The sequence below is a fragment of the Durio zibethinus genome, chromosome 14 (assembly GCF_047325235.1).
Source record: "Durio zibethinus cultivar Kanyao isolate XHJ-2024 chromosome 14, ASM4732523v1, whole genome shotgun sequence".
Classification (NCBI taxonomy): Eukaryota; Viridiplantae; Streptophyta; class Magnoliopsida; order Malvales; family Malvaceae; genus Durio; species Durio zibethinus.
Window position 1 is genome coordinate 18,555,555 of NC_143175.1, and position 27,171 is coordinate 18,582,725.

General features: G+C 34.3%; 2 protein-coding genes and 1 pseudogene across 17 annotated transcripts; 1 reads left to right on the plus strand and 2 right to left on the minus strand.

Moving 5' to 3' along the window:
- Nucleotides 1-832: 832 nt before the first annotated feature.
- Nucleotides 833-15,441, minus strand: LOC111295240 (SAC3 family protein A-like). Of its 4 annotated transcripts, none has more exons than XM_089743641.1 (14): nucleotides 15,408-15,441; nucleotides 14,801-14,872; nucleotides 13,025-13,894; nucleotides 10,571-11,008; nucleotides 6,488-6,589; nucleotides 5,723-5,820; nucleotides 5,408-5,588; nucleotides 4,753-5,244; nucleotides 4,501-4,641; nucleotides 4,311-4,370; nucleotides 2,499-2,629; nucleotides 2,253-2,386; nucleotides 1,922-2,157; nucleotides 833-1,331 (listed from the first exon to the last, which is right to left on the minus strand). In XM_089743641.1, exons 2-14 carry the CDS (start codon nucleotides 14,858-14,860, stop codon nucleotides 1,233-1,235), a joined length of 3,042 nt encoding a protein of 1,013 aa, XP_089599767.1. In that variant the 5' UTR covers nucleotides 14,861-14,872; nucleotides 15,408-15,441; the 3' UTR covers nucleotides 833-1,232. The 4 variants fall into 4 exon arrangements, with proteins under 4 accessions (XP_089599767.1, XP_022744380.1, XP_022744379.1 ...); XM_022888645.2 differs by having other exon boundaries at nucleotides 15,324-15,441; XM_022888644.2 differs by having other exon boundaries at nucleotides 15,308-15,441.
- A 1,366-nt stretch (nucleotides 15,442-16,807) lies between these two features.
- Nucleotides 16,808-20,942, plus strand: LOC111293726 (serine/arginine-rich splicing factor RS2Z33-like). Of its 12 annotated transcripts, none has more exons than XM_022886630.2 (7): nucleotides 16,808-16,892; nucleotides 17,705-17,830; nucleotides 18,004-18,413; nucleotides 18,556-18,651; nucleotides 19,690-19,886; nucleotides 20,026-20,106; nucleotides 20,401-20,942. In XM_022886630.2, the coding sequence occupies exons 3-7, from the start codon at nucleotides 18,390-18,392 to the stop codon at nucleotides 20,789-20,791; spliced, it is 789 nt and encodes a 262-aa protein (XP_022742365.1). In that variant the 5' UTR covers nucleotides 16,808-16,892; nucleotides 17,705-17,830; nucleotides 18,004-18,389; the 3' UTR covers nucleotides 20,792-20,942. The 12 variants fall into 12 exon arrangements, with proteins under 12 accessions (XP_022742365.1, XP_089599771.1, XP_089599772.1 ...); XM_089743645.1 differs by having other exon boundaries at nucleotides 18,009-18,413; XM_089743646.1 differs by having other exon boundaries at nucleotides 18,015-18,413.
- Nucleotides 20,943-23,083: 2,141 nt separating this feature from the next.
- Nucleotides 23,084-26,582, minus strand: LOC111294539 (protein MAEA homolog; annotated as a pseudogene). The gene is made up of 6 exons (XR_016327243.1): nucleotides 25,919-26,582; nucleotides 25,169-25,291; nucleotides 24,704-24,889; nucleotides 23,730-23,862; nucleotides 23,280-23,467; nucleotides 23,084-23,185 (listed from the first exon to the last, which is right to left on the minus strand). The product of XR_016327243.1 is annotated as a protein MAEA homolog (transcript).
- Nucleotides 26,583-27,171: the final 589 nt, after the last annotated feature.

Below are 27,171 nucleotides of genomic sequence, written 5' to 3' on the forward strand. Positions count from 1 at the left end.
AAGACTGAATTTCCCTTCATGTCAAGTTGCTTTCAGAACTCTAACTGAAGCTACACTCCTTCCGACCAGAACCAATGCTTCCACAAAGAAATTGCATATGTGCCAGCGATTTTTGGTTGATTGCTAACCATTGATGAAGCAGCCATAGATTCTTCTCAACCCCATACTCCAGTTTCCATAAAATGTTAATTTCACATTATTGGACTTTTTCTAGGCGTTGCATTCAGTTACAAGTCACAGCTAACTCTATATTCCCTTAATTTGTGCACTTCAATATATATTCCTTTGTCATTATCACTTTAAATATATTCCTTCAACATTTTCTCTTCAACTCATCAAATGATTTGATTGAGAACCATTCAGTCATTAAGTGATAGTAGCAACAAGGGTTAATTGACCCTACATCAAATTTGTGCACCATTTAGAAGGTACTTGATTTGGAAAAAACAGTACTTTTTTTTATGGTAGCGTTCCATCATTTAACTCAAATGATTAGTACATAATCCTCCCTCTCTCAAATAAAAAAATTTCAATAACTTCACTGATTATTAACAATGAGTAGGAAATTATAAATTTAACAAAATGAGAAATAATTTTCAAAAGTTTCTTAACCCTTTACATCCTACTGAAATTCAGAAAACCAAAAGTTGAGAAAGGAAAGCAAGCCACAACTAAAACAAAGAAATCTATGAAGACCATAAGGTCATGGTCGATCAATTTTCATTCAAACTGAAAAACTGGGCATGTATTATTTGCTACATTTTGCCATATTTTCATATCAAGAAAGACCTAATAATAGCACATTGAAACTCGAAATTCTAAAGCATTCATCTATCAAACATACTGATTAATTTTCCTTATTTTCTTCTTCCTCAAATACATCTATATTCTGTCTTCACCCAGAAACAATGAATGGATGTTTTGAAAGAGAAACAAGAACAAAAACTACAATGCTAGCTCAAGCACTCTCTGCTGTCCTAACATGCATTTCTGAGAGAATTTGGATTCTTTTGAGTTAGTATTTCATGGTATACAAATGTGATCTAACTCTCTCTTAGGTTACAAGCAACACCGATGGCACTCAGGCTTAACTTCTTCACACTTGCCGGCAAGCCAGCAGCTCTTCAAAATAATCCAGTCTCTCTGTTGTGCATCAGACTAAGGATAGCAAAAATTTCCACTTAATCTTCTCACTAATGCTTTCAAATACAATTTAAGCACAAACAACTAGCCTATGATGTCCGCGTCAGAAAATCATTAACAGCTAGACTAGCGTCTCCATGGGCCACAGCATCTTCAGGTTCTGGCATATAAAGACTTGAAGACGAAGCCTGCACATTAAGAACACTCCATTAAATCAGCTCAAGTAAAGTTAAATCTTTCTTCTGTATCTTGAAAAGGAGATAAGGCATAGGGGGAACAATGAGAAAAGTAAGAAAAGGCACAGGGGATGCCAAAGGCAAACTCCCAAAATGTTAAATACATAGTATTTCTAGATGGGCTAAAAAGGGACACAAGGATGATATCCCAAAAGGTTCAACTTAAGTTCAGTTGTTGAGTTGGACTGCACCCTTGAATAAATTTTGCTCATGGCATGATGGAAAGAGAATTACCAGGAATTCCATCCATCAAATTTTATTTAAAACTCAGTATCACGGGAAGGATACAATGGTTGCACCAAGATGGAACTTGGACAATTTCACTCGCACTGCTCCCATGAATAAACTCGCTCATGACATGAAGAGAAAATTTCTTACAGAAATGGACTTTTGATATCAAGCTTATTTAATTTTATTTAATGCTCAAATCAAGGGGCCAATTAACAACCTGAGGATCTAATGGGTGTACAAGGTGGAATATTGCTAATAATCCAACAGTAATAAGTTCACATTGTTCATTATCAACATGACATTAAAAATACCTTAGTATCAAGCTGCATCTCTCCATTACTATCTGCAATAAGGCATGCACCATGTGACTTCAACCAGTCAACACAGTCCTCCAATCCCTCTGAGTCTTTCTCATCACTTCCTCCATTTGTAGGAATACTGCTGCTAAAGCCCAGCACCTGAGCAATGTATAAAACAGGTACCTGAGGACGATAAGACCTAGACATACAGCTTACAGCCTTATATCGCATTTTCTCGACATAAAGATCTGGCACAAAGAACAAATGAAAGAAAAACCTTAGCACTCCTTTGATATATGTAATAGGTTATAAGCATTGATATAACCCTGTAAAATACACTTACCCATAAGGCAGGCACTCAAGTTAGGTGCTGTTTTGTATAATCTAAAGAACATGACATAATTTCCTGAAGTCACTGCCACACGAACCGCAAGTGCATGTTGAACAGCTTTATCCTTCTTTGCTTCATCAGATAATCTGGAAATCAGATGGGATATTTTGTGTCAATATTCATAGCATGATGAATAACTAACGTAATCCAAGAAATCAAGGAAAAAAATCTTTCATAATGATAAGCAACACAACTAACCGTGACATTGATGATAAAAGATCTCTGTTGTTATTTGAGTGCATGATAACACAAAGTAAATTGTAAGCAGCAAACTCCATATGGCAACCTTCAATTCCTTCAGCATAAAGGATTTTCAGCTGCGATTGGCACTGAACCCCACGGGAAGAAAAAGAAAGAAATGAGAATAGATTAAAAATGTTTAATAGTAACACTTATATCTTAATATATTTACATTCATTATATCCCACTTTGCATCAAATATTGGCTGCCAAATCTTTCAAGATGGAGAATGCTAGGCACCAGTTAAATTCACATGGCATTAGATCCAAAATAGACACACCAAAAAGAGGCAAAAAAGAATATATGCAAATCTACTTAGTTTACTACTTTCTGACAAAAACAATAAACTTATGGTGAACCTTTTACTCTAACCTTTTCAACAGGAATACAACATCGATGTAAAGCCAAAGTCTCAAAAATAGCCTACTACAACCGTTAATAAGAGTTTACTACCAATTCTCTTGTGATTAACATTTTCAAATCTTGAGAGAAGCATAAATTCTTGAGATAAGTAAAACTGTGCAAATACCTGTCTATCAAACTCTTGTCACTCAAAATGCAAAAAATATTTGTAAAGCATTCAAATGCCATTAATAATTTCTTTTAATTTCCCTTTCATGTCCCCAGGTAGGGGGTCTTATTTTCCGATATATTTCTCATCATATTTATAAGTAACAGATATATTTAACCTTGATTACTTTGCTAGGACATCTTCACAAATTTCCACAATTTTATCAACCTTAAAATGTCACGGTCCTAAGGAGGAGCCATGAATCCCACATTAGCTATGTACTAGAGTTGGTCATAGAATATAAGGGTTCACACCACCTTCAACTTGTAAGGTGGCTTTTGTGGGACAAAACCGTGAGACCAAGAGGACTAAAGCGGACAACACCTCACAAGTTGGTGTGAACCGTGACAGTGAGACTAATCTGGGACATAGAAGAAGCTATCCTCGTGTCCTGGAGCCGTGCAAGCCCAGAGCTTAAGTCTCGGCCCTTGACAAGTGACATCAAAGCCAATTCTAAGGATGCTAGCAACGTGCCACCGAGGACTGTGAGCCTTCGTTGGAGTGGAGGAGAATGTCATGATCTTAGGTACGAGCCATAAATCCCATATCGGCTGTTTACTAAAGTTGGTCATGAGATAAAAAGGTTCAAACCACCTTCAACTTGTGAGGTTCTTTTTGTGGAACAAAACCACGAGGCCAAGGAGACCGAAGCAGACAATACCTCACAAGTTGGTGTGAGCCGTGACAGTTAGGCTGATTTAGGACATGGAAGAGGCAATCCCCATGTCTTGGAGCCGCGCGAGCCTAGTGCTTGAGTCTCGGCTCATGACAAAAACTCCTAGAGACTAAAGAATATGATCAACTACAGTGATTTTGGCTAGTATTGAACATTACTTAAGTGATAACTAACAGTGTCACCAAAAGGAATAGAACTGAAATAAAACTCGCAAGACATGCTAATGTTTCATACAATGGCGATACACACTAATCACTCATGTCCATGTGTGTGTTTTTCTGCATTTTCTTAACAGCACAATTTGCTAATTTAGCTTGGCAAACAAGGCTAAGGCCTAGTTTGGTAGCAACCATTCGGCCACATCTGATACACGACCAGCTGAAAGAAAATGACAGCCATCATATGGAAAAACAGAACCTACTCCCATTAAGAAACCATCTATTATACGTTAAACATTTTTAAAAGCAGGTAAACAAGCTATTCCAAACAAGAAATTGTAACAAAATGTTATTAAAAAGCAAACCTGATTATACTCAGGCAGGTCTCCAACTTCCAATGTCAATCGAGCATGAGTTTCATAAACCTGATTACCATTGAAATTAGGCTTGAAAAAACAGTATTTTATCCAGGTAATATTGGTTTTAGAAAAGAAAACCCTCATCACCATGAACTTATCATTTTTCGCAGTGAGGCAGGATATGCATCAGATATACCTTAACTGTTAGCTGGTTACGAATTCTTTGGACAGTTAAGTCCTGGCGAATAGACTTCAACTGGTCACACTTATAAAGATAGTTCTTTTGGGAATTTTGAACCATAAACAGAGCTTTTTCCAGAACTTCTTCCGGTCTTACCTGTAAATCAATGAGGATGCTCAATAATATGCAAATGAAATCATTCTTCCTAAATATTTCAAAAGTCAGAAAGCACAGATTACTACAATGAAATAAAATATCGATAGTTACAGTGGAGGGATCTGGTGCCGAAGTAAGACGCAAATATCGTTTCTCTATTTCCTGGCATGTTCCTTTTACAGTTAGTGCATCCCAGTCAATGTCTTCAACGGCCTTGCTGCCACCATCTTCAAAGCTTTTGCTAAGCACCAATGCACTAGCCCTTCTAGCATATAGGTTTTCAGTGCCAGCGTTTTTGGCCTTAAACTGATTAATTTCAGCTCGATTTCCTTGCATTTTCTCAAAACGCTTGGAACGGCTTTCACGTCTCTTTCTTTCCTCTGGATTATTAGCGAGTGCAATTGCACTAGAATAATATGCTGTTAAATTTTGTTCCTTATCACTATCACTAGATGCATCACCATTATCAGCAGCATTCACATCAGCAAGACGCTGCCTCTTAACCTGCCTCTGGACAGTTTTACTCGCAGACTTCTGCTCCATCAGCGGAAACCTAATGTTATTCATAACATCAGTCTTCCCCTCAGAACTTGCACCAGTGGGCTGCAGAATAATTTATTCAACAAAGAAAGCTCATTAAATTATTTGCAGCAGAAGTTCAATGCCTTAAGAATCAATGATATCACTAAACGTACTGCAAAAAGAATGTATCAATTCTAGCGTAGTATTGCTATGAAAGAACAAATGCAATGGAATTAGACACTACCTTTCTGTCCTTTTCATTGACATGAACCCAGCTACTATATTTTGCTGCATAATTGTTGACAGAACCCAATTTGTCAACTGATTTCTCCTCCAGTAAAGGCTCCCACCTGCTCTTGGATCGTCGAGTTGGACTCTTCTTGTACTTTGGAAATAAAGAAACAGGGGTTGGATTTTGTAAATTGCTGCAAGAAGATAAAAAGAAAGGAAGAGAGGAGTAAGGAAGGAGTTAGAACAAATTATTGTTGGAACCAAAATGAATGCCATATATTGCCAGATAAAGGAAAGACACAAAATCAAGCATGGATAGAACACATACTTCTTATCAGCCATGTCTGTCTTTGGTATTGGAAAGAGAGATTCAGCATCCCAGTCCCGTGTATGAAGTGTACCATCATTAGTTGCCTTGGTAATTACCTGAAAGAAGACAGTATGAGGTGAAGCGGTAAAGTCAATATGCATCCAGCAGAAAATAATACTACAATGGCAAGTAGAACAATAGAAATAAAAAATCAACTCAAAACATCAAAATGTCCAGAAATTATGGCACATTTAACTAGTAGACACCAATTAATCTCAATAACTTTAAAGCTTAATCTTACCACATAAAGTAACTTTTACCATAGCATCCCTTGTAAAGAAACATAATAGTATACATATAGGAAAGTAGAAAGTTGTCAGATATCAGACCATAAAGCTAAGGCATGAATCATTGATCTCAATCTTCCTTTCTAGTGGGCCCAGTATCCTCCTTTAAATTCATATTAGAAGAAAGTGTTAAAAAAATGAGAGGTAAACAACAGAAGGTAGCCTAGTGGCTATTAGCTGTCCAGGGTTCAAGTTAGCCCTCTCTCTAGCTCTGTCAAATTGTAAAGATAAAATTTGTGTAGTAAATACACTTTAATTTTTCATTTAAACAGCTTCTAAATGTTGGCATTTTAAGAATTCATTAAATCCAAACTCTTAAAGAGAGCTTGATTACAGTGGCATGAGAAAAATTAAATAAAAAGAAAACAATTAATTTTGCACATAATTCTGAATAACAGCTACCCAAAATTGATTTAAAAAAAAAAAAAAAACTCACCTCTTTCATGACTTCCTGGCAAGCTGCCATTTGCTTTTCATCTTTACATTGAGCCAATACCCTTTCAACATAACTCTTTAATGATTTTGGGAACACACCAGCCTGCAAGCAACAAAGCAGCCATTAATTGTTGCATAACCTGATGCATGTAAACAATACAAGTCTTCGTCTTCTTTTTTCTTTTCTTTTCTTTTTTTTTTTTTTTTTTGGGGGGGGGGGGGGGGGGGGAGAGGGAAGGGGAGGAGGAGTTTGCAAGTAAACTATACAATTTAAATCTATGAATAAAGGATTTCAGACCAATTTCCAAGAGTAATTTATGTCTAAATCATCATTATCTAATGCATTCATGCGGAGATGCATTTTAATTCAACACTTCATAATCAAGTTTAGTCATATCTGGTATTAGGAGCCAATATGGAAATGAAGATTGCAGTTCAAATGAATAACAGGACATCCTCAAATATAAGGGACCAGAAAAAAACACACCAAGTGCACCCAACACCTACAAATATGCATGTATATTCAATATTTAAAAACAATATCAATTCATCAAAACTTACTAATGCCTTGCAAACTACAAATTCCAGTTTAAATGTAATAATTCTTTTTTTATGAAGCAACAATCTTGCACATGAAATGATAACATCCCAGATATATTTCCAGATACAGCAAAGCTAAATAACCCTAAGCATTTTTCAGACAAACAGATTAATCATGACCAAACAGGTTCAGCACCCAAGTAAAGGATTCCTAGGCACCTATCAAGAATCTTGGTTTTTTTACTTAAATCCAAATCAGATGTGAATAGTCTGTTTTTAAGCTTCCAAAACATGATCCAAAATCAATTTAGAGTGAGAATCAAGAGATTTAGGTCTTATAATGCAAGAGACTACTTCAACCAAAGTCTATCCACCTATTTCCAAAACGAGGGGATTATCCATGAGTCATCTTGTGTTAATTCTCCACAGCAGAATGGAGTGGCAGAAAGGAAAAACAGCCATTTACTAGCCACAACCCGAGCCTTTCTTTTTCAAGCAAATGTACCTAAATCTTATTGGGGGGAAGCTTTTCTCACTACCACACACATTATAAATAGGTTACCTTCAAGCGTTTTGGGATTTAAAACTCCTATGGAACTACTTTCACAATTTTATCCCAACCTTAATACCACAAACAATCTCACACCTAGGATATTTGGTTGTACATCATTTGTTCATGTTCACAGTCATAACAGGGGAAAGTTGGATCCAAGAGCGATTAAGTGTATTTTTGTGGGGTATTCCTCAACTCAAAAAGGATATAAGTGCTATCATCCTCCTACCAAAAAATTCTATGTGTATGCAGATGTCACTTTTGAAGAAAATAAACCATTTTTTACTCAACCTTATCTTTAGGGGAAGACTTCATTCATGGAAGATAAGGATAAAGACTTCTTTTTACTTGATTTGTCCCCTTCTTCAACATTTACACCCGTTAATTCTTCTGAATCGAAACCTGTTTTTGCTAAGCCCAAGTCAAACACTAAATTTGAATCTAAACCCATTCCAAATACAGAAGAGGTGACAAAGGATAATATTGTTCTTGATTCTATGAAGGAATTACAGGTGTACTCAAGAAGGAAAGTTCCAGATCTTGAGCCAGTGCCAGTCCAAGAACCTGATCTTAACTCTGAAAATGAGGTAACTGCAATTTTTGACTCTGTTTCTCAAAATGAGCATGAATCTCCTAAAACTATAACTAGTGATTATAATCTGCCTATTGCCATTAGGAAAGGAACCAGAGAATGTATTAAGCATCCACTATACCCAATCTCTAATTTTGTGTCATTTGAAAAATTCTCACCATCTTACAAAAATTTTCTTGTGAACCTAAACACTATTTCTGTTCCAACTACATTATCCGAGGCATTATCCAGTGAGAAATGGAGGCTTTAGAGAAAAATCAGACATGGGAACTGGTAGAGTTGCCTAAAGGAAAAAATCCAGTGGGGTGTAAATGGGTTTTCACTGTAAAATACAAGGCAGATGGTACTATTGAAAGGTATAAAGCTAGGTTAGTGGCTAAGGGCGACACTCAAACCTATGGAGTGGATTATCAAGAAACCTTTGCTCCAGTTGCCAAGATGAATACAGTTAGGATTTTGTTATCATTGGTTGCAAATTACAATTGGCAGCTTCAACAATTTCATGTAAAGAATGCTTTTCTACATGGTGATTTGGAAGAAGAAATATATATGAAGGTTCCATCGGGATTTGGAGGTCATCTAGAAGCAAACAAAGTATGCAGCCTGAAAAAGGCTTTATATGGCCTTAAACAGTCTCCTAGGGCTTGGTTCGGAAAATTTGCCAAAATGATGCTAGCAATGGGATATAAACGGAGTCAAAGAGATCACACATTGTTTATCAAGCACTCTGATTCCGGGAGACTCACAGTTCTATTAGTGTATGTTGATAATATAATTGTAACTGGAGATGATGAAAAAGAGAGAGAATCTCTAAAACAGTGTTTGGCTAGAGAATTTGAGATAAAAAAGCTATGGAGATTGAAGTACTTCCTAAGAATTGAAGTAGCTCACTCACGACATGGTATCTTCATCTCACAACAGAAATATGTGATAGATCTTCTGAAAGAAACTGAGAAGCTCGCATGTAAATTTGCAAATACCCCTATAGATTCTAATCATAAAATTGGAGAAGCTAATGAAGATACTGCTGTAAATAGAGAGATGTACCAAAGATTAGTTGGAAGACTCATTTATCTCTCACATACTAGACCTGATATAGCATATGCTGTGAGTGTGGTAAGTCAATTTATGCATAGTCTTAAAGAAGTGCACTTACAGGCTGTCTAACGTATATTGCACTATTTGAAGGCCAATCCTGGGAAAGGTATCTTATTCAAAAGAAATTCGGGGTTAGTTCTAGAAGCCTATACAGATGCTGATTATGCAGGCTCAGGAACTGATAGAAGATCCACCTCAGGCTACTGCACTTTCTTAGGTGGTAATCTTGTGACTTGGAGGAGTAAAAAACAGAATGTGGTGGCAAAATCAAGTGCTGAAGCAGAGTTCAGAGCAATGGCTCAAGGAATTTGTGAACTACTATGGTTAAAGATTATCCTAGAAGATTTGAAGATCAAGTGAGATGGACCAATGAGACTCTACTGTCATAACAAGTCTGCAATAAGCATTGCACACAATCCTGTGCAACATGACAGAACAAAACACATTGAAGTAGACCGGCATTTCATAAAGGAAAAACTAGACAGTGGGTTGATTTGTACACCTTATGTATCAACCAAGGGTCAACTTGCAGATGTGTTGACTAAAGGTCTCAGCAGTGCAACATTTCAAGAAATTATTTTCAAGCTGGGAATGGAAAACACTTATTCACCAACTTGAGGGGGAGTGTGAGAAAACACTTATTTACAGCTGGTTGTAATCTTGTAATTTGTATATTTATATTTGTATCTCTAGAATTAAGTATTTGTATCCCTAGAATTAAGGACAAAAAATTAGGATAGACAATCCCTCAATTATAGGATTAGTTTTTTAGGAAGATTTAGTTTCCTAGTTTAACCCCTAGTTAGTTGTATATAAACCTAAAGTTCTTGTATAATTATATATGAGCAGTTTTTCAATATACATTCAATTTCCACACTGATTTATTTCTTAGTTTTTCCACATATAGGCATATAGAATGACTAAACTGAGCCACAACATCATTCACTTGCAGACTACTGGCATTCAAGCTTTTTAGATGTACAGTGAAATACTTCCACCATGCTGCCAAATCCCGTAACATACAGCACTCAACCACTTATTAAGAGCCCAATAAATCATTAATTATTATAACAGATTATGCCACTAATGCATGATCGAGTTGCAGAGCTCAGGCAAACAAAGAAATTCAGATTAGACAAGGTACATATGTTTCAGGTACTAGTATGGAGATGTTCAGCCTGGGGTGGCTGGAGGCATCTTTCTTACTCACCTCCTCATTTTCTAACAGAAAATCTTACAGGATAATTCTATGGTGTTTATTCTGAAGAAATATAAGCAAACAACTAAATCCGAAAGCTCACCTTGAGTACAGAATCAGCTGCATCATTGGGCAACACTTTCTCACTGGGTTTTGGCAGTGAAACACTGATATAAGCAGGTTTTGCTACTGCACTGTTGTTAGGGCCATCCTTGTCCAATTTTGGTAAACCTAATGGCAAATTAGAAGCAATTCTGGGATTTGTTTGAATTTGCAGTTTACTTACCCTTCTCGTGTCTGATGATTGAACAGTTTGCAAAGGCGGTTGGTAATTTTGAGGTGCCTGCTGAGCGGCAGGATATTGCAAATTGGGAGCCTGAGGGCAAGCAGTTTTCTTTTGTTCCTGAAAGTTATCATATGAAGATTTTGAATCCAGAGGCTTCAGAAAATGTGGCTGTACAGGACTAGGATGCTGATTTTGAAAACTTGGAGCCCCATGCTTCCAGTAACTATCATAAGCACCAGTAACTGTTGCACCAGGCTGACCCAAAAGAGCACGAAAAGATGAAATAATATTTAAGTAAAACATTAAAAATTCAAAAAACTCAAAGTAACATTAACTTAAATGCAATTACCAACAAAGGGAAACTACATGGTTAAATAGGCATTCAAAAAGATAATACTGACAGTCATTACAACCACAGCAACAAGAAGCACATAATTCCTACAGTCTTCCTCTTCATACAATTCATGATGCATTATAATATGATAATCACAAAAATTAATCATTTTTCTGGTACAATTGGAACATGAAATCCACCCTGCAATCGGGATGTACATATCATGCACTCTAGTCTTCCAATGAGCATAAATGCATTCTTCTTCAGGAGCATTACATGACAAAGAATTTAATTAAAAACATTAATAAAGAGCTACTATCACTAGGAATCTTTCAATAGAATCAGAATTATTATCACATCATGAACAACAGGAATCACCTTGGTAACAGTTCATATACAAACTCCATATCCCCGATACCCCTTTAGCAAAACCTTCAAAAAGGTTGCTATGACTATCAAACGTCACTCCATAGTTTAGTGAGAGGAAAGGGATCAAGTAAACGCGTGGGAAGTGGGATTCCACCACCAGTAGGGTACTAAAGTGAACAAGCAATGATCTCCTTGTAAGCCAACCCAACATAAAGTGCACCTTTTATTTGTTGAGCAAGCAAAGGGCAGGTGCATGCTTTTTCTTTCCTTACCCAATTCAAACAACTTAAAAGCTTATAAAATTTTCAAGCCAAATGGCTTTCTTTCCCTTCCTATAATCCACCCTTTTTACTGAACATAATGCAAAAGATAAAACAAGCATTTCACCTCAAACACATAGTAATATTAAAATACTTCCATCCACACTGCTCCATATCTAACACAATGCACCTTCTCACAAGCAGTGACATACTTGCAAGAAAACCCAGAACAGTTATAGCAACTCAAATCTTGACATGACCATCAAAAGCCCTTGGCTCGCAGAAAGAGATTTACTATCTAAATAGCTTACTGATAGCAGTTTCTAAACATTAAAAAGAACCAAAGAATTTGAACTAATCATTCTCACATCATAACATGGCTTAACATATTGCCATACAGTCGAAATCTAGGCCAGTAAAACACCATCTAACTAAAAAAAACATATAGCCATACAGTAGAAATCGAGGCCATTAAAACAGCATCTGACTAAAAAAACTCAAAAATATAATAAAAAAAATTGTAAGCACTGGAGAAACTTGTTAAAAGGATACATCAAATCCCCTATTTCATTAATTCTGCAATAAAGAGATACAATGCCAATAGTATACTGTAATGTTAGAGCAAAAGTTATCACCTTAAGACTTTTTACATTTACAAGTAGCAGCAGTCATGATTTTACCACGGATCGAGGAAATTTAGGTCTAAGGGGGCAGACTTTGAAGCAAACTTACTAAAATATGTCATGCATAGCATGATCTAACTCGTATCAAATAGAAAGAAAGTATATTTTCTAAATTCCAAAAAAACATCATCTTAATAACAATGCAATCTTACCAGGAGGAAGGTCAACAAAATGCACCCAACATTCTAGTATAGTACCCAAATTCAATATCAAAATTTGAGGAGAATAATATTTATGACATGAAATATAAATAATAGATCAGAAAATAACCAAAGACAGATGAAATGTAATGGGTTCATTGGGTTGCAATGCAGTCTACACAAGATGAAATATCACATCAAATCAGAAAATTGATCGATAATAATCACACACACATTACAGCACCTACCATACCATAACTCAAATCCAACGAAAAATAGAAGCATAAGTAAAATATATGCACAAGCACACTTCAAAAATATCAACTTCAACCATAAACATTTATCTAACACAGCAAAAGGCCTAAACATAAACAAAAGAAAATAACGATAGAATGCATATTTTAAGATTAGCTGTTAGCACAAACAAGTCATCACTATGTATGAATTCAGCTATTCTGTACTATACATCCAACATAAACTCAAACCTGCAACGAAGGCATTTGAGATGAACTGGACTCTGGCCTCCAAGATGAGGTAAAAGATGGGGGAGCTTGGCTGTTTGAAGTGGGATATCCACCACTAACACTAGGAACCTGAGACACCTGAGACAGCTGAGTGGATGTACTAGCAACAGACAAATTTTCTGTTCCTGGGGCACAACTAACTTCCGTTTGATTGTAATAATCGGCCCACTGTTTGTAATGCTGCTGATAATGCAATGAATTTGTAGCTGCATTACCAGCAGCATATGCCCCACTTGTATCTGGAGTGTAGTTTGAATATTGGTGAGTAGTATAATTTGCATAATTGCCTTCATTCCATGTGGTAGTCTGATGAGTGTAACTGCTGTTTGGGTAACCTCCAGCTGTCTGATAATCACCAGGATTGTAGTAAGTGCTTGAATAACTTGCAGGCCCAGCATAAGACCCTGTATTCTGAAATGAGGAAAGAGGCTGATAAGGAGCACCTGTGTTTTGATATGCTCCTACTGGTTGAGAGTAAGTGGGGTTAGATTGTTGCAGATAACCATTATAGTAACCTTGGTATCCTGTGCTCCCATATGAATAAGGATCAGAAGAATTTGAGTATGAATTATAGCTACTGTAGTCTGATTGTGCATTTGTCGTTCCTAAGCTCAATGAAGTAGCAAGAGATGCCGCATTTGACCCATCCTGAACGGTTCTTGTGGACAGTTCTGTGTGCTGAACATGGTGGTAAGTAGAATTCAAAAAACTTCCATTTTCTGCGGAGTGATTATCCACCCTAGACATGTTCCATGATGCAGCTTCAGAACCAGTTGTTGAGGGAACATATAAAGATGTCTGCCCTTGACTTGCATTAACAACATATTGGTTCTGAGGAAAAAAAAAAAAGAAACAAAAGTTAATGAATGACAAATGAAACAACCAAAATAACAGAATTCAGATGCCAATCACTATAAACGTAAATCATTTATCTAATATAAGCTTCTTGTAAATTCAGAACTCCAAATCTGATTACTTCTAAAATATGCCGTTAACTTGGATGTAGCATGTAAAAGTAGAACCAACCACTGCATAAAAACCTGTCCTTTTTCAAACAAAACATTGATTTAAATTCAAACTCAGTTCAAAACAAGAAACACTCTCCATTTCCAAAATGCCTAAAGTATTATAAAAAAACTAAACAACCTAGAAACTTCAAATCCAATTCGTTACATACAATGCCTTCCAGTTTATGATTTCAATACTTTTTTAATCCAACTCTAAACCAATCCAGTTCACAACAAGCAAATTCCGCCTCTCAAAAAACCCTAAAGAGCCAAAAGCCCAAAACCTAACCAAACAACTTGGAAACTTCAAACTGAATTCATTGCAAGCAATGCTACTACTAAAGTAAGAGTAGGGAACCCTTTTGATCCAATGCTTTATTCAAACCCAATTCGCAACACAAAACATTCTTTACTTCGAAAATGCTTAAAGAGTTTAAACCCAACTAAATAACACTTCAATCCAATCTACAAGCAATGCTACTACCTTTGGTTTTTGATTCAACACCTTTGTAATCCAATACTAAACTAACCACAGCAAGAAGCATTCTTCACCACCAAAACACCTAAAGCACTGAAAACTAACTAGATAACTTAGAAACTTCCAACTCAATTCGTCACAAGCATTGCTACAACCTTTGATTTTCAATTTCAACACTTTTTTAACCCAACTCATTACTTAAATCAACTTCTTTCAACCATTTTTTTTCAAAACAAATAATAAGGAAATTACCTCAATAGAGTTCTGGTCAAGTGAAGCTAATGTTTGTGTATTAGTAGCTTGATTCATCATATCATCATCATCCTATATTTCACCAAAAAAAAAGCAAAACCAGAAAATTAGCACCCCACAAAAGAACTACTAACTTTATCAAATCAAGAATTAAATTACCCAAAAAAGTTGAAACTTTTGCATTGAAATAATAATTATATTAAAAAAAAAACCCACAAAACCCTAATTAAATTAAAGTACCCAATTTCTAACCTTCAAAACCCTCGAAATTGAAGTTGAAAAGAGAAAGCCTTTAACGGGTTTTAGCAGCAAATAATAAAGTTTTGAGATCAAAGGAGAAAGCCCAGTGCCCAGAGAGAAAAAGAAAACAACAAAAAAGAAAATTTTATTTGCGAAGTAATTGAATATAGGATTTTATCAAAAAAATAAATAAAACTAGCGCAGAGAATATAGAGAACAAAAAAAATTGAATTAAAAAAATCCCACGAGCGAAAAAGAAATACAGACAAAGGAGAAAGAGAACCGGAAGAAGTTTATAAGAGAAAAAAATTGGAAGAGAAAGAGAAGAGATTCAATAGTCGATGTTTATAAAGTCGTCGTCGTTTACTCGTTTTTTGGATCGTCGTTTTGGTTTATGAAGTGATTAAAATTTTTAATCTCTACATATAAATAAATAAAGGAAAGTCGGTTTATGAAAGGGTTGCATTAATATTACTTACAGTTATAACTATTTAATTTTTTTCTTTTTTCCAGAACTTTTTATTATCGAGAAGATTAACTGATTGAATCAAAATTTTTGTTTAAATAAAAGAAAAGTTTTTGTAGGATTTTTACTGACAAATATTATGAGATTAAAACATGGGCCGATTGCAGTCCATGAGGACCGGCTGTCATTCAAAAATATAAACCTTGTCCACCGCATTGTAGACGCTCAAACGGACGCTCAATGTGGCAACGAGTGCCGATCTTAATTTTGGTTTAATGGTTGGTGGCTTTTTCTTTTTTTTGGTTATTTAAAAAAGTCTCCTAAACTTTTTTTTTCATTTTAATTTTTATTATATAATAAACAAACAAATAAATTTTATTATATCATAATTAATAAACAAATCTGTTTTATTTATTTTTAATTATTTATTAACAAATTTATTATTTAACATTAAATAATTTAATAAATACTAATTATTTATTAATTTTATAAATATTAAATAATTTAAAATTTGAATACAAATAATTTTTAACTTAATATCCTTAATTGTTATTTTTTCTTATCATTACAATTTATATTACTGTCATCATTATTTTTATATCTAAAAATAAATTACAACATTATTTTTAATTTTATTATAATAATAATTAATTTTATTTTTATTATTATTTTTTATCTTATTAAAACTCGTAATTATTCGATCCCAACGCAGTCTAATTGACAAGTTCATATAACTCACATAACATAGCAGGATGTGAGAAATATGTGGTTACGTGTAAGTGAATTAATATGTCACCTCAAATAATTATTAATTTTTAATAATTTAATGATCAAAATATTAATTTTTATAAATACTTGTAATTAAAATTAGATCATCAAATAAAATTTTTTTAAAAATTAAGTAACTAAATTTGTAATTTATCTTTTTTATGTTCAAAATGTCAATATCACTAAATTTGAGAACATATATTGGATTTTAAGAAAAAGAAATAAAACAGAAAATCCACCAATTTCCCCTTTTTCCTTTTATTTCTTTATTGTCAAGTGAGAAAAACCTTGCCAAATTTTATCAGATTTCCTCAGCAAAAGAAGGGGAAAAAAAAAATCGTCTTTTGGACCGGGCTTGGAAGTTAGAACTGGTCGGGCTCCCGCTCCGGGTTTGAAACATTCCACTTTTTGAAAGCCGATTATTGTAATTCCACGAAACTGAATGAGGGCTTTTGGTAATTACAATCTCTGATTTTTGACTGATCCTTATCCTCAGGCCCTATAAATTAAAAAAGAAAACGACGCGTTTAAGTGCTCGCTTTTCTGTCTCTCTCGTTCGCTTCAAAAAATCTAGGGTTTTTCATCTTCTCCTCCTTTGCCTTCCTCCGAAATTTCATTGTAAGCTTTTACTTTCTTTCAATTTCTTAATTTTTATTTCAATTTGAATTCTTATGCTCCTACTTATCCGGTTTCTTGGTTATTCATTTATAGATCTGAAAGATTCTTGAGCTCTTAAATTTGAATTTTGCTGCTTTTATGTTAATTCTTTCCCCATGCATATTATTCATTTTTTAATTTATTTATTGTTTTAGGTTTTTTGATTTGTAATTGCAATTTAAAGATGTATTTTTTAGGGCTTTAGGCTGTTAGAAATTGAAATCTGAAAAATTAAATAATACTCAAGGTTTTTTTGGTGCTTAAATTTAGGTTTTGAGAAATATTTACTAGTATTTATTCTTGTTTTATGATATGTATAATAAGAGATAATCAGTACACAGAAACACGAGTTCATTAGATACTGTTTGGTCGTCGCTTTTATTACTTGATTTTTGTGTGCAATTGGATTCAAAGCAAATAATATTTTTCAAAAAACTGAAAATTAATGGTATTTTTTTGGGTGAACTATGCGTGATTTTAGTTTTATATAGAAAAAATCCACAGAATTAGTATTGTATTCTAGTTGTCTCATCAATCTAAAATCGATTACGATTTTCTCTTCTACCATAGTAGCAATTTAGGAAGCAAAAGCAAGTAGTAAGAAAATAACAACCAAACAGAGCTTTAAGATGTCTCGAGCTTAAGTTAGACTGTTGATTCTGATATATGTAAGACAAGACATCTTTCTTCTATTATTTGTTGTAAGAATGAGTACTTTTATTATGTAAATCTGTGTGATTGTTTTTTTTTTTTTTTGGTTCGCATGGTAATAGTTATTACAGGGAAAGAAAAATGCCTAGGTATGATGACCGTCGCGGTGGCACTCGCCTATACGTTGGTCACCTGTCTTCAAGGACAAGATCACGTGATCTTGAGGATATGTTTAGCCGATATGGGAGGTAATCAAGTCTTTTGTCATGTTGAAGAATTCTTAAAATTTGTAATTGTTGCATTTAGCAGATTGGTTTAATGGCTGCATTTGATTTGGTCAACTTGTTTCAAGTCTTTTGTTTTATTTTTCTCCATTTGGGTGGTCATGGTCTTTTTATTCTTTCATATTAATGGCCATTAGGATAGGTTCAGGTTGCAGTGACGATGAAGTAGGAGAAAATAGAGTCCTTTCCAAGCCCTTTTGTGGTGCTTGACATCTGGTCTTCCTTATAAAATATGAGTGAGAATGTTGCAACCCTCCACGTGTCTGTGTGGTTTAACTTGAATGATCTTGTTGAAGGTTTCTTGGCTTTTGCCTAACCTGGAGGTCTATGGTGAGAGGGTGACCTTGGTGGATTTGGCGAGTCTTTCTATAGTGTTATTGCGTGTTTTTAGCGAAATGGCAACAATCTCAAAAGTGGTGTTTTTGGTTCATCTGTGAGGGGCAAACTATCAACCCTTCGATAATTGTGTCATGATGGCCTTACTGTTTCTGGCACCCGTTTGCGCAGAATACGTGATGTGGATATGAAGCGTGACTATGCATTCGTTGTATGTATTTCTTTACTCTTTTAATTTAATCTCAAAGAACTTTTCTTATCTATAATATTCTTCAATATTTGTTATGATCTTTTTTGCTTGGATCTTTTTTCTTCTTTATCTCTGTGTGTGTTGTTTGCCCCCCTGATTACAGGAATTCAGCGACCCTAGAGATGCTGATGATGCAAGATATGCATTGAATGGTCAAGACCTAGATGGAAGCCGGATCATTGTTGAATTTGCCAAGGGAGTAAGTTTTCTGATGACATTTTACATAACAGAGATCTTTTTAGCATCTTTCTTTTTAAATTTTAATATCTAAAAAATGTCAAAAAAGCAATGAATATTATACGTAAGTCATTGGTTAATTTGATCTTTCAGTGGTTAATCTAATGGTGTATTTTGGTTAATTTGATCTTTCAGTGGTTAATCTAATGGTGTATTTGTATCCTTAATGCCTCCGGATCTTTGGGTAATGGGACTGATACAATTTGGATGCTCAGTTCAGTTACTGCTAATATTTGACTTTGACTTTCTGTTATTTGCATGTGTGCCATCACATGTTTAATGTGATGTGCACACGCATGCTCGTATATATTACCTGGTATGGTGCCATACTGTGTGACAGCCTACTGGTTACAGTTTTATTCTCCTATTTATCATAGCTTTTATACTAATATTAATACTAATTCTAATAAATTCACACTTTGTAATTATTTGGGATATAGAACAGTAGACTTATGTGTTGTACCAGGCCATTCTGGATGGTGGGATCTGAAGGGCAGAGAAAGAGGTTGAAGAGAAACATAGGTCTGGTGTCATGCGAGGAATTGACCTTGGGCACATGTTTCTAGCATGCTATCTGGTCTCAATATACTTCTCCATTTCAGAATATAAGATGCATATAGGTTTAGCCAAAAAAGTGGACTGGTTACAACTTGCTAGTGAAGCCAATAGAACCATGCTTGTGCTGTATAACTGCTGCCTAGAAGAAAAGGATTAAAACCTTTTACATAACTATCCCATAGAATATCATTATTTGCCACTTGGCTTCTGCATGAGAAACAAACTATGAGATAAAAGTGGTGATGGGGAAAAGTGTAATTTAGATAACTTGCATTGAAGTTGGAATGATTTTCTGAGTGTCATTTTGAAGGTTATACTGGTCTGCATCATTTTATCTTCTTGTTTCCCATTCCTTTTTTCTCATTCTTGTCCTAGACTTCATTTGTGGAGTATGTTAGTCAATATTGATTGAACAATGAATCTGATTTGGCTTGCAATTTAGGTGCCCCGTGGTCCAGGTGGATCACGGGATTACCCTGGAAGAGGTCCTACTCCTGGGTCAGGACGCTGCTTCAACTGTGGAATTGATGGTCATTGGGCTCGTGATTGCAAAGCTGGGGATTGGAAGAACAAGTGTTATCGCTGTGGGGAACGAGGTCACATAGAAAGAAACTGTCAAAACAGTCCAAAGAAACTGAGGTCCTCTCCCTCTCCCCTTTATCTATTTTTCTTGTTCTGACCAGTTTTTTCAGAGTAGGAGTGTATCATATTTTACCATTTAAACACTTAAATCTTCTATTTATTTAGTTGAAAAACTAATATATTGGTGCAACCGCAGACCACGCAGTTACTCACGCTCACCTAGTCAACGCCGTGGTAGAAGCAGAAGCCGCAGTTACAGCAGGGGACGTAGCAACAGGTTTGAATTTGGCTTCCCTTGGCATCCTTGCAACAACAGTCAAATGCTGAAATACAAACTACCTTTGACATTTAACTTATAGTATTGCCCATGAAATAATTCTGTCTGTTCTGAATTTACTATTTGTTGGATTACATTCTAAAACAAAATTATAATGTACTTTGTTTTGATTTGTGCATTAAAGTGTCCGTGCAAGTCAAAAGAATTAAGGAAGATTTAAACTACAAAATTGTTTTGGTTTGTTAAACTGTTGGGACTTATTCTTCTTTGCGCTGAATCTTGACCTTTCTGCAGTAGATCAAGATCACCCGTGAAGAGAGATCGAAGTTTCGAGCGTGATGATAGAAGATCAAGGAGTCCTAAGCGCCACAGGGGTTCTCCATCCCCATCCAGAGGGAGGAAGCATACTCCAACACCGGATGAAAGAAGTCCACAAGAGAGAGATAGCCCTTCCCCACGGGATCGCAGGCAAGCCAATGGTTCGGATTACAGTGTAAGTCCTGGGAGCAGGAGCAGAAGCAGAAGCCCTGATCGTGAAGCTGACACCGAGGACAGGGCTTATAGGAGCTCTAAAAAGGAAAATGGCCACAGCCGCAGCCCTAGCCCACTCCCCAGGGATGACCAGAGCCCTATGTACGATGACGATGATAATCATGCTTCTCCTAGGCGCAGTGAATCAAATTAAGCAAGAGGTGGTTTGAATTGGTCTGTCTTAGCGACAATCTGGTTTGCAAGAAATTTGAGTTTTATATATTGATGGATAACTTTTTTCTCTTGAATAATTAAGCGCTGTTAAGATTTATTAAAGTCTGGTTCTATAAATTCCTCTTCTTGTCTGTCTTTGGTAAATTACTTTGCGGCTGCTAGTAAAAGTTGAAATTTTTGCAATAACCTAAAATGAATTTGTTGTTTTTTTTTTTTTTCTTTTTGAAACCTTTTTATAATATCTATTTTTTTAATTCCTCGGGAACCAGTAAGCCAGGCCGTACCCAAAGGAACATCTCAATTTATGTTAGAAATTAACATTTTGAAGTTAATTAAATTGAGAATGAATATGTACCTTATTTAGTTGATGAGAAGAAAAGAAAAAGCGGTGTGAATTAGAGATAGTGTTTTGTATGATGCTGATTATTTTGGTGTTGCTATAGATGATGATGTTATCAAAGTGGTATTATTCACGTATTAGTTTAGGTGGCAAAAAAAGGATTTCTTTTATTATTATTTGGGTTTAAATTTATTTGGTGTGAGAAGATAATTTTTTATGAATTTAATAAAAATTATTTTTTTTTATTTTTTTATTGATTAGTTTAGCGTAAATAAATCTGTTCGAGAGTGAAGATATATTTAACGAGCACATTTACTTTCTGTCTTGACTTTTTAGATATAACATTGCTTGCCTGCCATGCAAACCTAGGATTCTCTTATGGGGCACTCAAATTCTCCCTTCCTATTATGATATTATACACGAAATGAAGTTTTCAACTCCATTGGTAGTTAATGGGATACTTTTATTTGCTTTAGAATTAATTTTGTATACATTACAAATAAAATTTTTAAACTTCGCAAATATTATTAAAATTATTATCATATGTTTCATTATTTATTATGATTTTATTAATTTTTTAACTATATTTTAATAAAATGTGACAAAAAATCTCATTAAAGGTTGATGATATCATTTTTTATTGTTTTATTGGGGATCATCTTTTAAATGATCATTTGGTGCTAAGTTTGGGATTATTTATGCTATGATGAATTTTCTTTAATCTTCTTTTATTAATAAAGCTTCTTATTATCCCTCAAAAGAAAAAAAAAATTGGTAATGATGTTTGGTCTTTAATCTTATTATTACATCTTAAATCATGATGTCTTCTAGAAGTAATAAAGCATGATATATATATATATATAAAGGGGGAATGATATTATTGAGAGATGCTATTTGTTTTAGGGGTAATAAAGTTCTCAATAATAAGTTAATAATAAAATATTTAGTTCATATTTGATATATAAAATTATAATAGGATAAGATAAGATAATATAATAAATAAAATTAGATTAAATAATATCATCTTATCTTATATTTGATATGTGAAAAGATTAAAATAAAATAATTTATTTATTGATCAGAATTATTATTTTTTAAAGTTTTTATAATTTAATTTTATAAATTAAAATAATTTTTTCTACTTTAAAAAGATTGAGACATTCTACACCAAAAAAATGATAACATTTTTGTAATCATATCATTTTCAATTAGATACAAACAAACATAATATAAAAAAATTATCATACTATTCTATCCATCATCTTATACACAAAACATGACCTTAAGTACTCATGATAGATATTTTATTTTTATTATTTGCCTTTGATTTTTATTTCTTTTTGACATTTTACTTTTTTTATTCATTTTTAAAAGCAAAAACAAAAACACGTACCATATGAAGCCTTGGATTCATATCTATCTTTTATTGCTCTAGGCTTAAAGTTGTCAATCAACTTTAGCTTGAATATGAAATGTTGTCCTAAAGTTTCAAAGAGTTTGTTTGCCTTAAAAAAAAAAAGTACATAAATTTACTCAACTGCGGTGAAACTGTGTTCGGTTCAGAAGGAAAAATTCAAGGACTCAAAATTTCTTCCAAAATCAAAACTACCAATTAAAACCAAACAACTAATGGCTGTGACATACTAACTAAAACAAATAAAATCAACTAACAAGAAATCATACTTATTCAATTGCATAATAAGGTAGAGATGTACAGTAATAGTAGCTTATTTTTGCTAATTTTTTCTGCATATTTACATGAGGTAAATTCTTCAATACCCTAACAAGTTTAGGTGAAAAAAAATTGGAATTTTCGAAATGTCAGTAACAAGAGAAGTATCCACAGATGTTGAAGAAAACTATCAATTATTTGAGGAAAGAGTCCAGGAAGAAATTTCTATTAAATGGATTTACAGTATTGATCATCAAGATTTATGAGATATAGGCCTTTACCAGCTCTGAATAATTGCCGACCAGACCAGTCCTTGAACACGAAATTTTACCATTGCTTTTCTCAGCCATTTCTTTGAGAGCCTACCACACAAGACAAGTAGACAAAAGATTAAACCAAATGAAAAAAAATAATACCAGCAGTAAAATGTAAATATTTGTTAGGTAAAATGTGAACCTTAGTGCTGTAGACATAGCCATTAGGCAAGACTTGTGGTGGGTTTTCTGTATCCATTAGCCCCTTGGTTATGTGGCAGACAACCTTCTGAGTGATGCTGCTTCGAATATGGTAAAGGCAATGCTAACTCCCGGAAGCTTTCCTGTGACAATGGGTCCTCCTTGGTGCAGTCATCTTCATAACAGTATCTAATCATGTCAAAGGAAAAACTGTAGTTGCAGAAATATAGAGGCACTGGAAGCTTATAGAGCTTTAGGAATTTATCTGTATCCAATAAAAGAAATGCAAGTGTGTGTCCAATTTATCTGTAACCTGGAATGCCTATTTGAGGAATGCTCAAAAGTCATATCAGTTTAAGTGTTCTGTTTACATTACTGAGACTACTAAGTTGGCAGATAAATATAGATAAAACAATAGGGAGTAACATAATGGTAATTGCTGCAAGGATACAGAGTTTTCAAAGCAGATAAGCCTGCTTGTAGATAAATATTAAGCAATGGCTCCAGCATCATGCCATATAACCTATAGAACTCCTGTTTAAATGATCCACCAGGAAGTCCCACTGCTTAGCTTCAAACAAAACCTGGTAGTAAATCAAACAAATTCTATGAGCATTGTTCCATCCTGAGCCTTATTCGCTCCCATAAGACAAGATGGTATAAAGAATTAGAGTTTCATGTACATAGAGTTTTGGAAAAAAACTACCATTTGGGAGAAAGTGTGGTCATTTATTAGTAAACATTAAACAACTAACCCATGGCAGATGTTAAGTACGCAAATGAGACAAACAGAGAAAATAGCTTTCGAGATAACTTGGAAGCTAAATAATGGGGGCAAATTATCAGAATAGAAAATCAGTGTCACTACTAGTACCAGCAAAAATGAGTAGTTTAAAGATAAGAAAAAACAAACAACCGTAATGAGCTTAATCATATCTAGCCAATTAGAAATACCAAGCGGAGGACAAGGATTATTCATCTTCGGGCAGACAGAATTGAAGTGAGTGATACCTGCTATTACATTCAGGAATCTAAGTGAGCAAAAGCTTCTTTGAAAACAAAAGAAAAAAGCATCAAAATGATCCTAAGTTGAGCACTAGGATTCATCACCATTGGAACAAAATTGACAAAAAGATGTAGATTTTTAAAATTGTACAATTTTAGCTGAATTATCCATACCAAATATTTGTGTCAAACAAAAAAAAACAAGATCATTTGTCCATTTCTAAATTAAATAAATGATATACATTTACAAAGTCATCAATGATGTAAAATAAAAAATTGAGCTCATTAGTAAACAGAGACATACAGCTGTTTTGCTTTTGCTCCCATTCTTTCAGATTCTTCTATATCTATCATTGCAACCAGTCATTCTACTAAGCAACAAAAGTACCTAAACTAATTTAAAGGAGGGATCAAATTCACCTTGTACTTTGCACATTCAGTATTACTTCTAAAGGCCAATGTTGTCATGACTCGCTGCAATTCTTTCAAATGAGTTGCTCCCCACAATGCAAGGCACCTTCAAGCATACAAAATAGCATGCATGTAGTTTTCAGCTCGAACCAACTCAATGAACTCCTAAAGTCTCAACTGGAATTCAAATTTGCTCTGTCATCAAAATCAACAGAAATTATTCAATCTAAAATCATAGCTATAACTCCAATTTGGGATACCCACAAATTTTTGACAGCATGTACTAAAGAATATCCGCATCTAATGAATGCAGTTAAGAGAGTAGTTTAATAATGAAAATGCTGATAATTCAAAATGAAAGCGCAGTTTTATTTTAACTTTTAGAGAATTATGGTTCTGAAAATGTCAAAACATCAAGGGAAGCTCAAAGAGGGTAATGATCATGACAAATCAGAAAACACAATGAATGCATACCTTGGACTTCTTCAACAGTGATTTGTTATCTACACACCAGGCAAGGGCAAGACCCACCTCATGATTTCTAAGGGCATCAATAACTTTCCTAGCTTCTTGGAAAACATCAATATCAACAATATCCTGGCACATAAAATTCAATTAAAGTATGATCATACCAGTGGCAGACAAGGTGTATATGCCTGCAAAAAATTATTTATTTTTATGTAAAGGTATATTTACTTAAAACAAGAGAAGAGCCAATGCTCAATCAAGGTCAAAGCAGAGTAATTCTTTAGAAGGGTGGCACATGATGTGAAATTCATACAGCGCAGTAACTTCCAAATGTATGCTAAAATGAGCAGAAAGTTTCTATTCGGACCTCAGCAGTATTATGAGGAATACAATTGGAAACTATTGTGAAGACACTGACAAAGATGACAACAAGAATGTTTACTATAATGAGTATTTAAGTTAAAAAATTTTGTGCCCAGTCAAAGCTAGAAACGCCGATGAATGATGAAGCATTCTAATCCAAAAACTTAAACAAGAGTGTACCGTGCATATTGTTATAGAGAAAATATGATGAAACCATGCTGATTCAAGGTAATACTACCAGATAGTCCTTCCAAATTCTCCAATAACCAAAACATAAAATAGCCAGAGCAATTTTTTTGAATTTCCACCTCCATTATTCAATTAAATTTCAAAGAATGACACCTGTTACACCACCATGGCAAACATATGAAATGCAACAAGCACGTAGATTACCTGCATGTTGCTGCTTTCTGCCAGCTTCATTGCAGTGTCATAATATGACATCCACAAGGATCCGCATCAATCGCACATTATTCCTTTCAGACAGGTTCTCAGCATCCATTGATTCCAAGTGATCAAGACGAGCCCGACACGTCTGCGCCTGCAAGTTCTCCATTCGACTCCCCTCTTCCAACTGAATGATAAAAAAACAGATAAAAGACATCACTTAATCACTACCCATTAACTTAGAAGGGCTATTCATCACTTTGGATAACAAAGTTATCCACTCCAATCTCTTAATTACTAAAACACAAAAGGACGAAACAATTTCTTGGAAAAGAAGAAAAAACATATAGAAATCGCTACCCATGAATGTACAAAGGTTACTAGTATGTCAATTGATGAAACACACACATAAACATAGTCAAAAACTGAACAATTTTGCATTAAATATCATTTCCTTCACTTAATCACTACCCATTAACTTAGAGGGGCCATTCAAATCCTGAGAAGTGAGGAACAAATGAGGAATGAAGTGTAGTCTTCATGAAAAATTTGAGATTGGAGTTGGACCTTCTATGTATACTCATATTTGGGATTTAAGCCCAAATTTCATGTCCAGAACTTTACCCGAAATACTAAAGTTTTACCTTTTCTATATATATAGTATTTCGTAAGAATCAAAACCTTAATACAAATTCTTTTGAAAATATGAAAAATAAAATGATATGCAATTCAAAATTTAAATACCATGATACTATTATTTATATTTATATATTTTTTTATATTTGCAACTATCATCAAAAGTTTAGTTTAATTATTTGAGGATAAAGTGCATACACTTATCATAAAATATTCAAAATGCAAAAATAAAATTATTAATATTAATATACAAATCTACATCCAAGGATAAAACTGTATATTTATACATCCCCTCTTAATTAATTATGATGCCATTTTGGCAAAGTATTATATTACATATAGTATAAATTTTACTTTATCTTAATCATCATTAGCATATTGCATTGAAAAAGAAAGATGATCACTCCTGTAAATGCTGCATAAAAAAATTTTAATGAAAAGGACACTGAATTTGGAGATTATGTCCCCGGTCACAACCCATTTTTTTTAGATAGTTTTTTTCTTGTTTCTTTTTTATGCTTTTTATTTGCCTTCTATTAATTTTTCAATTGGCTAGAATTTGTCAAAATTTGCCCCACTAACCAGCGCTCCATCTGCAGCCTCCACCGTGGGACCCAAGAGCA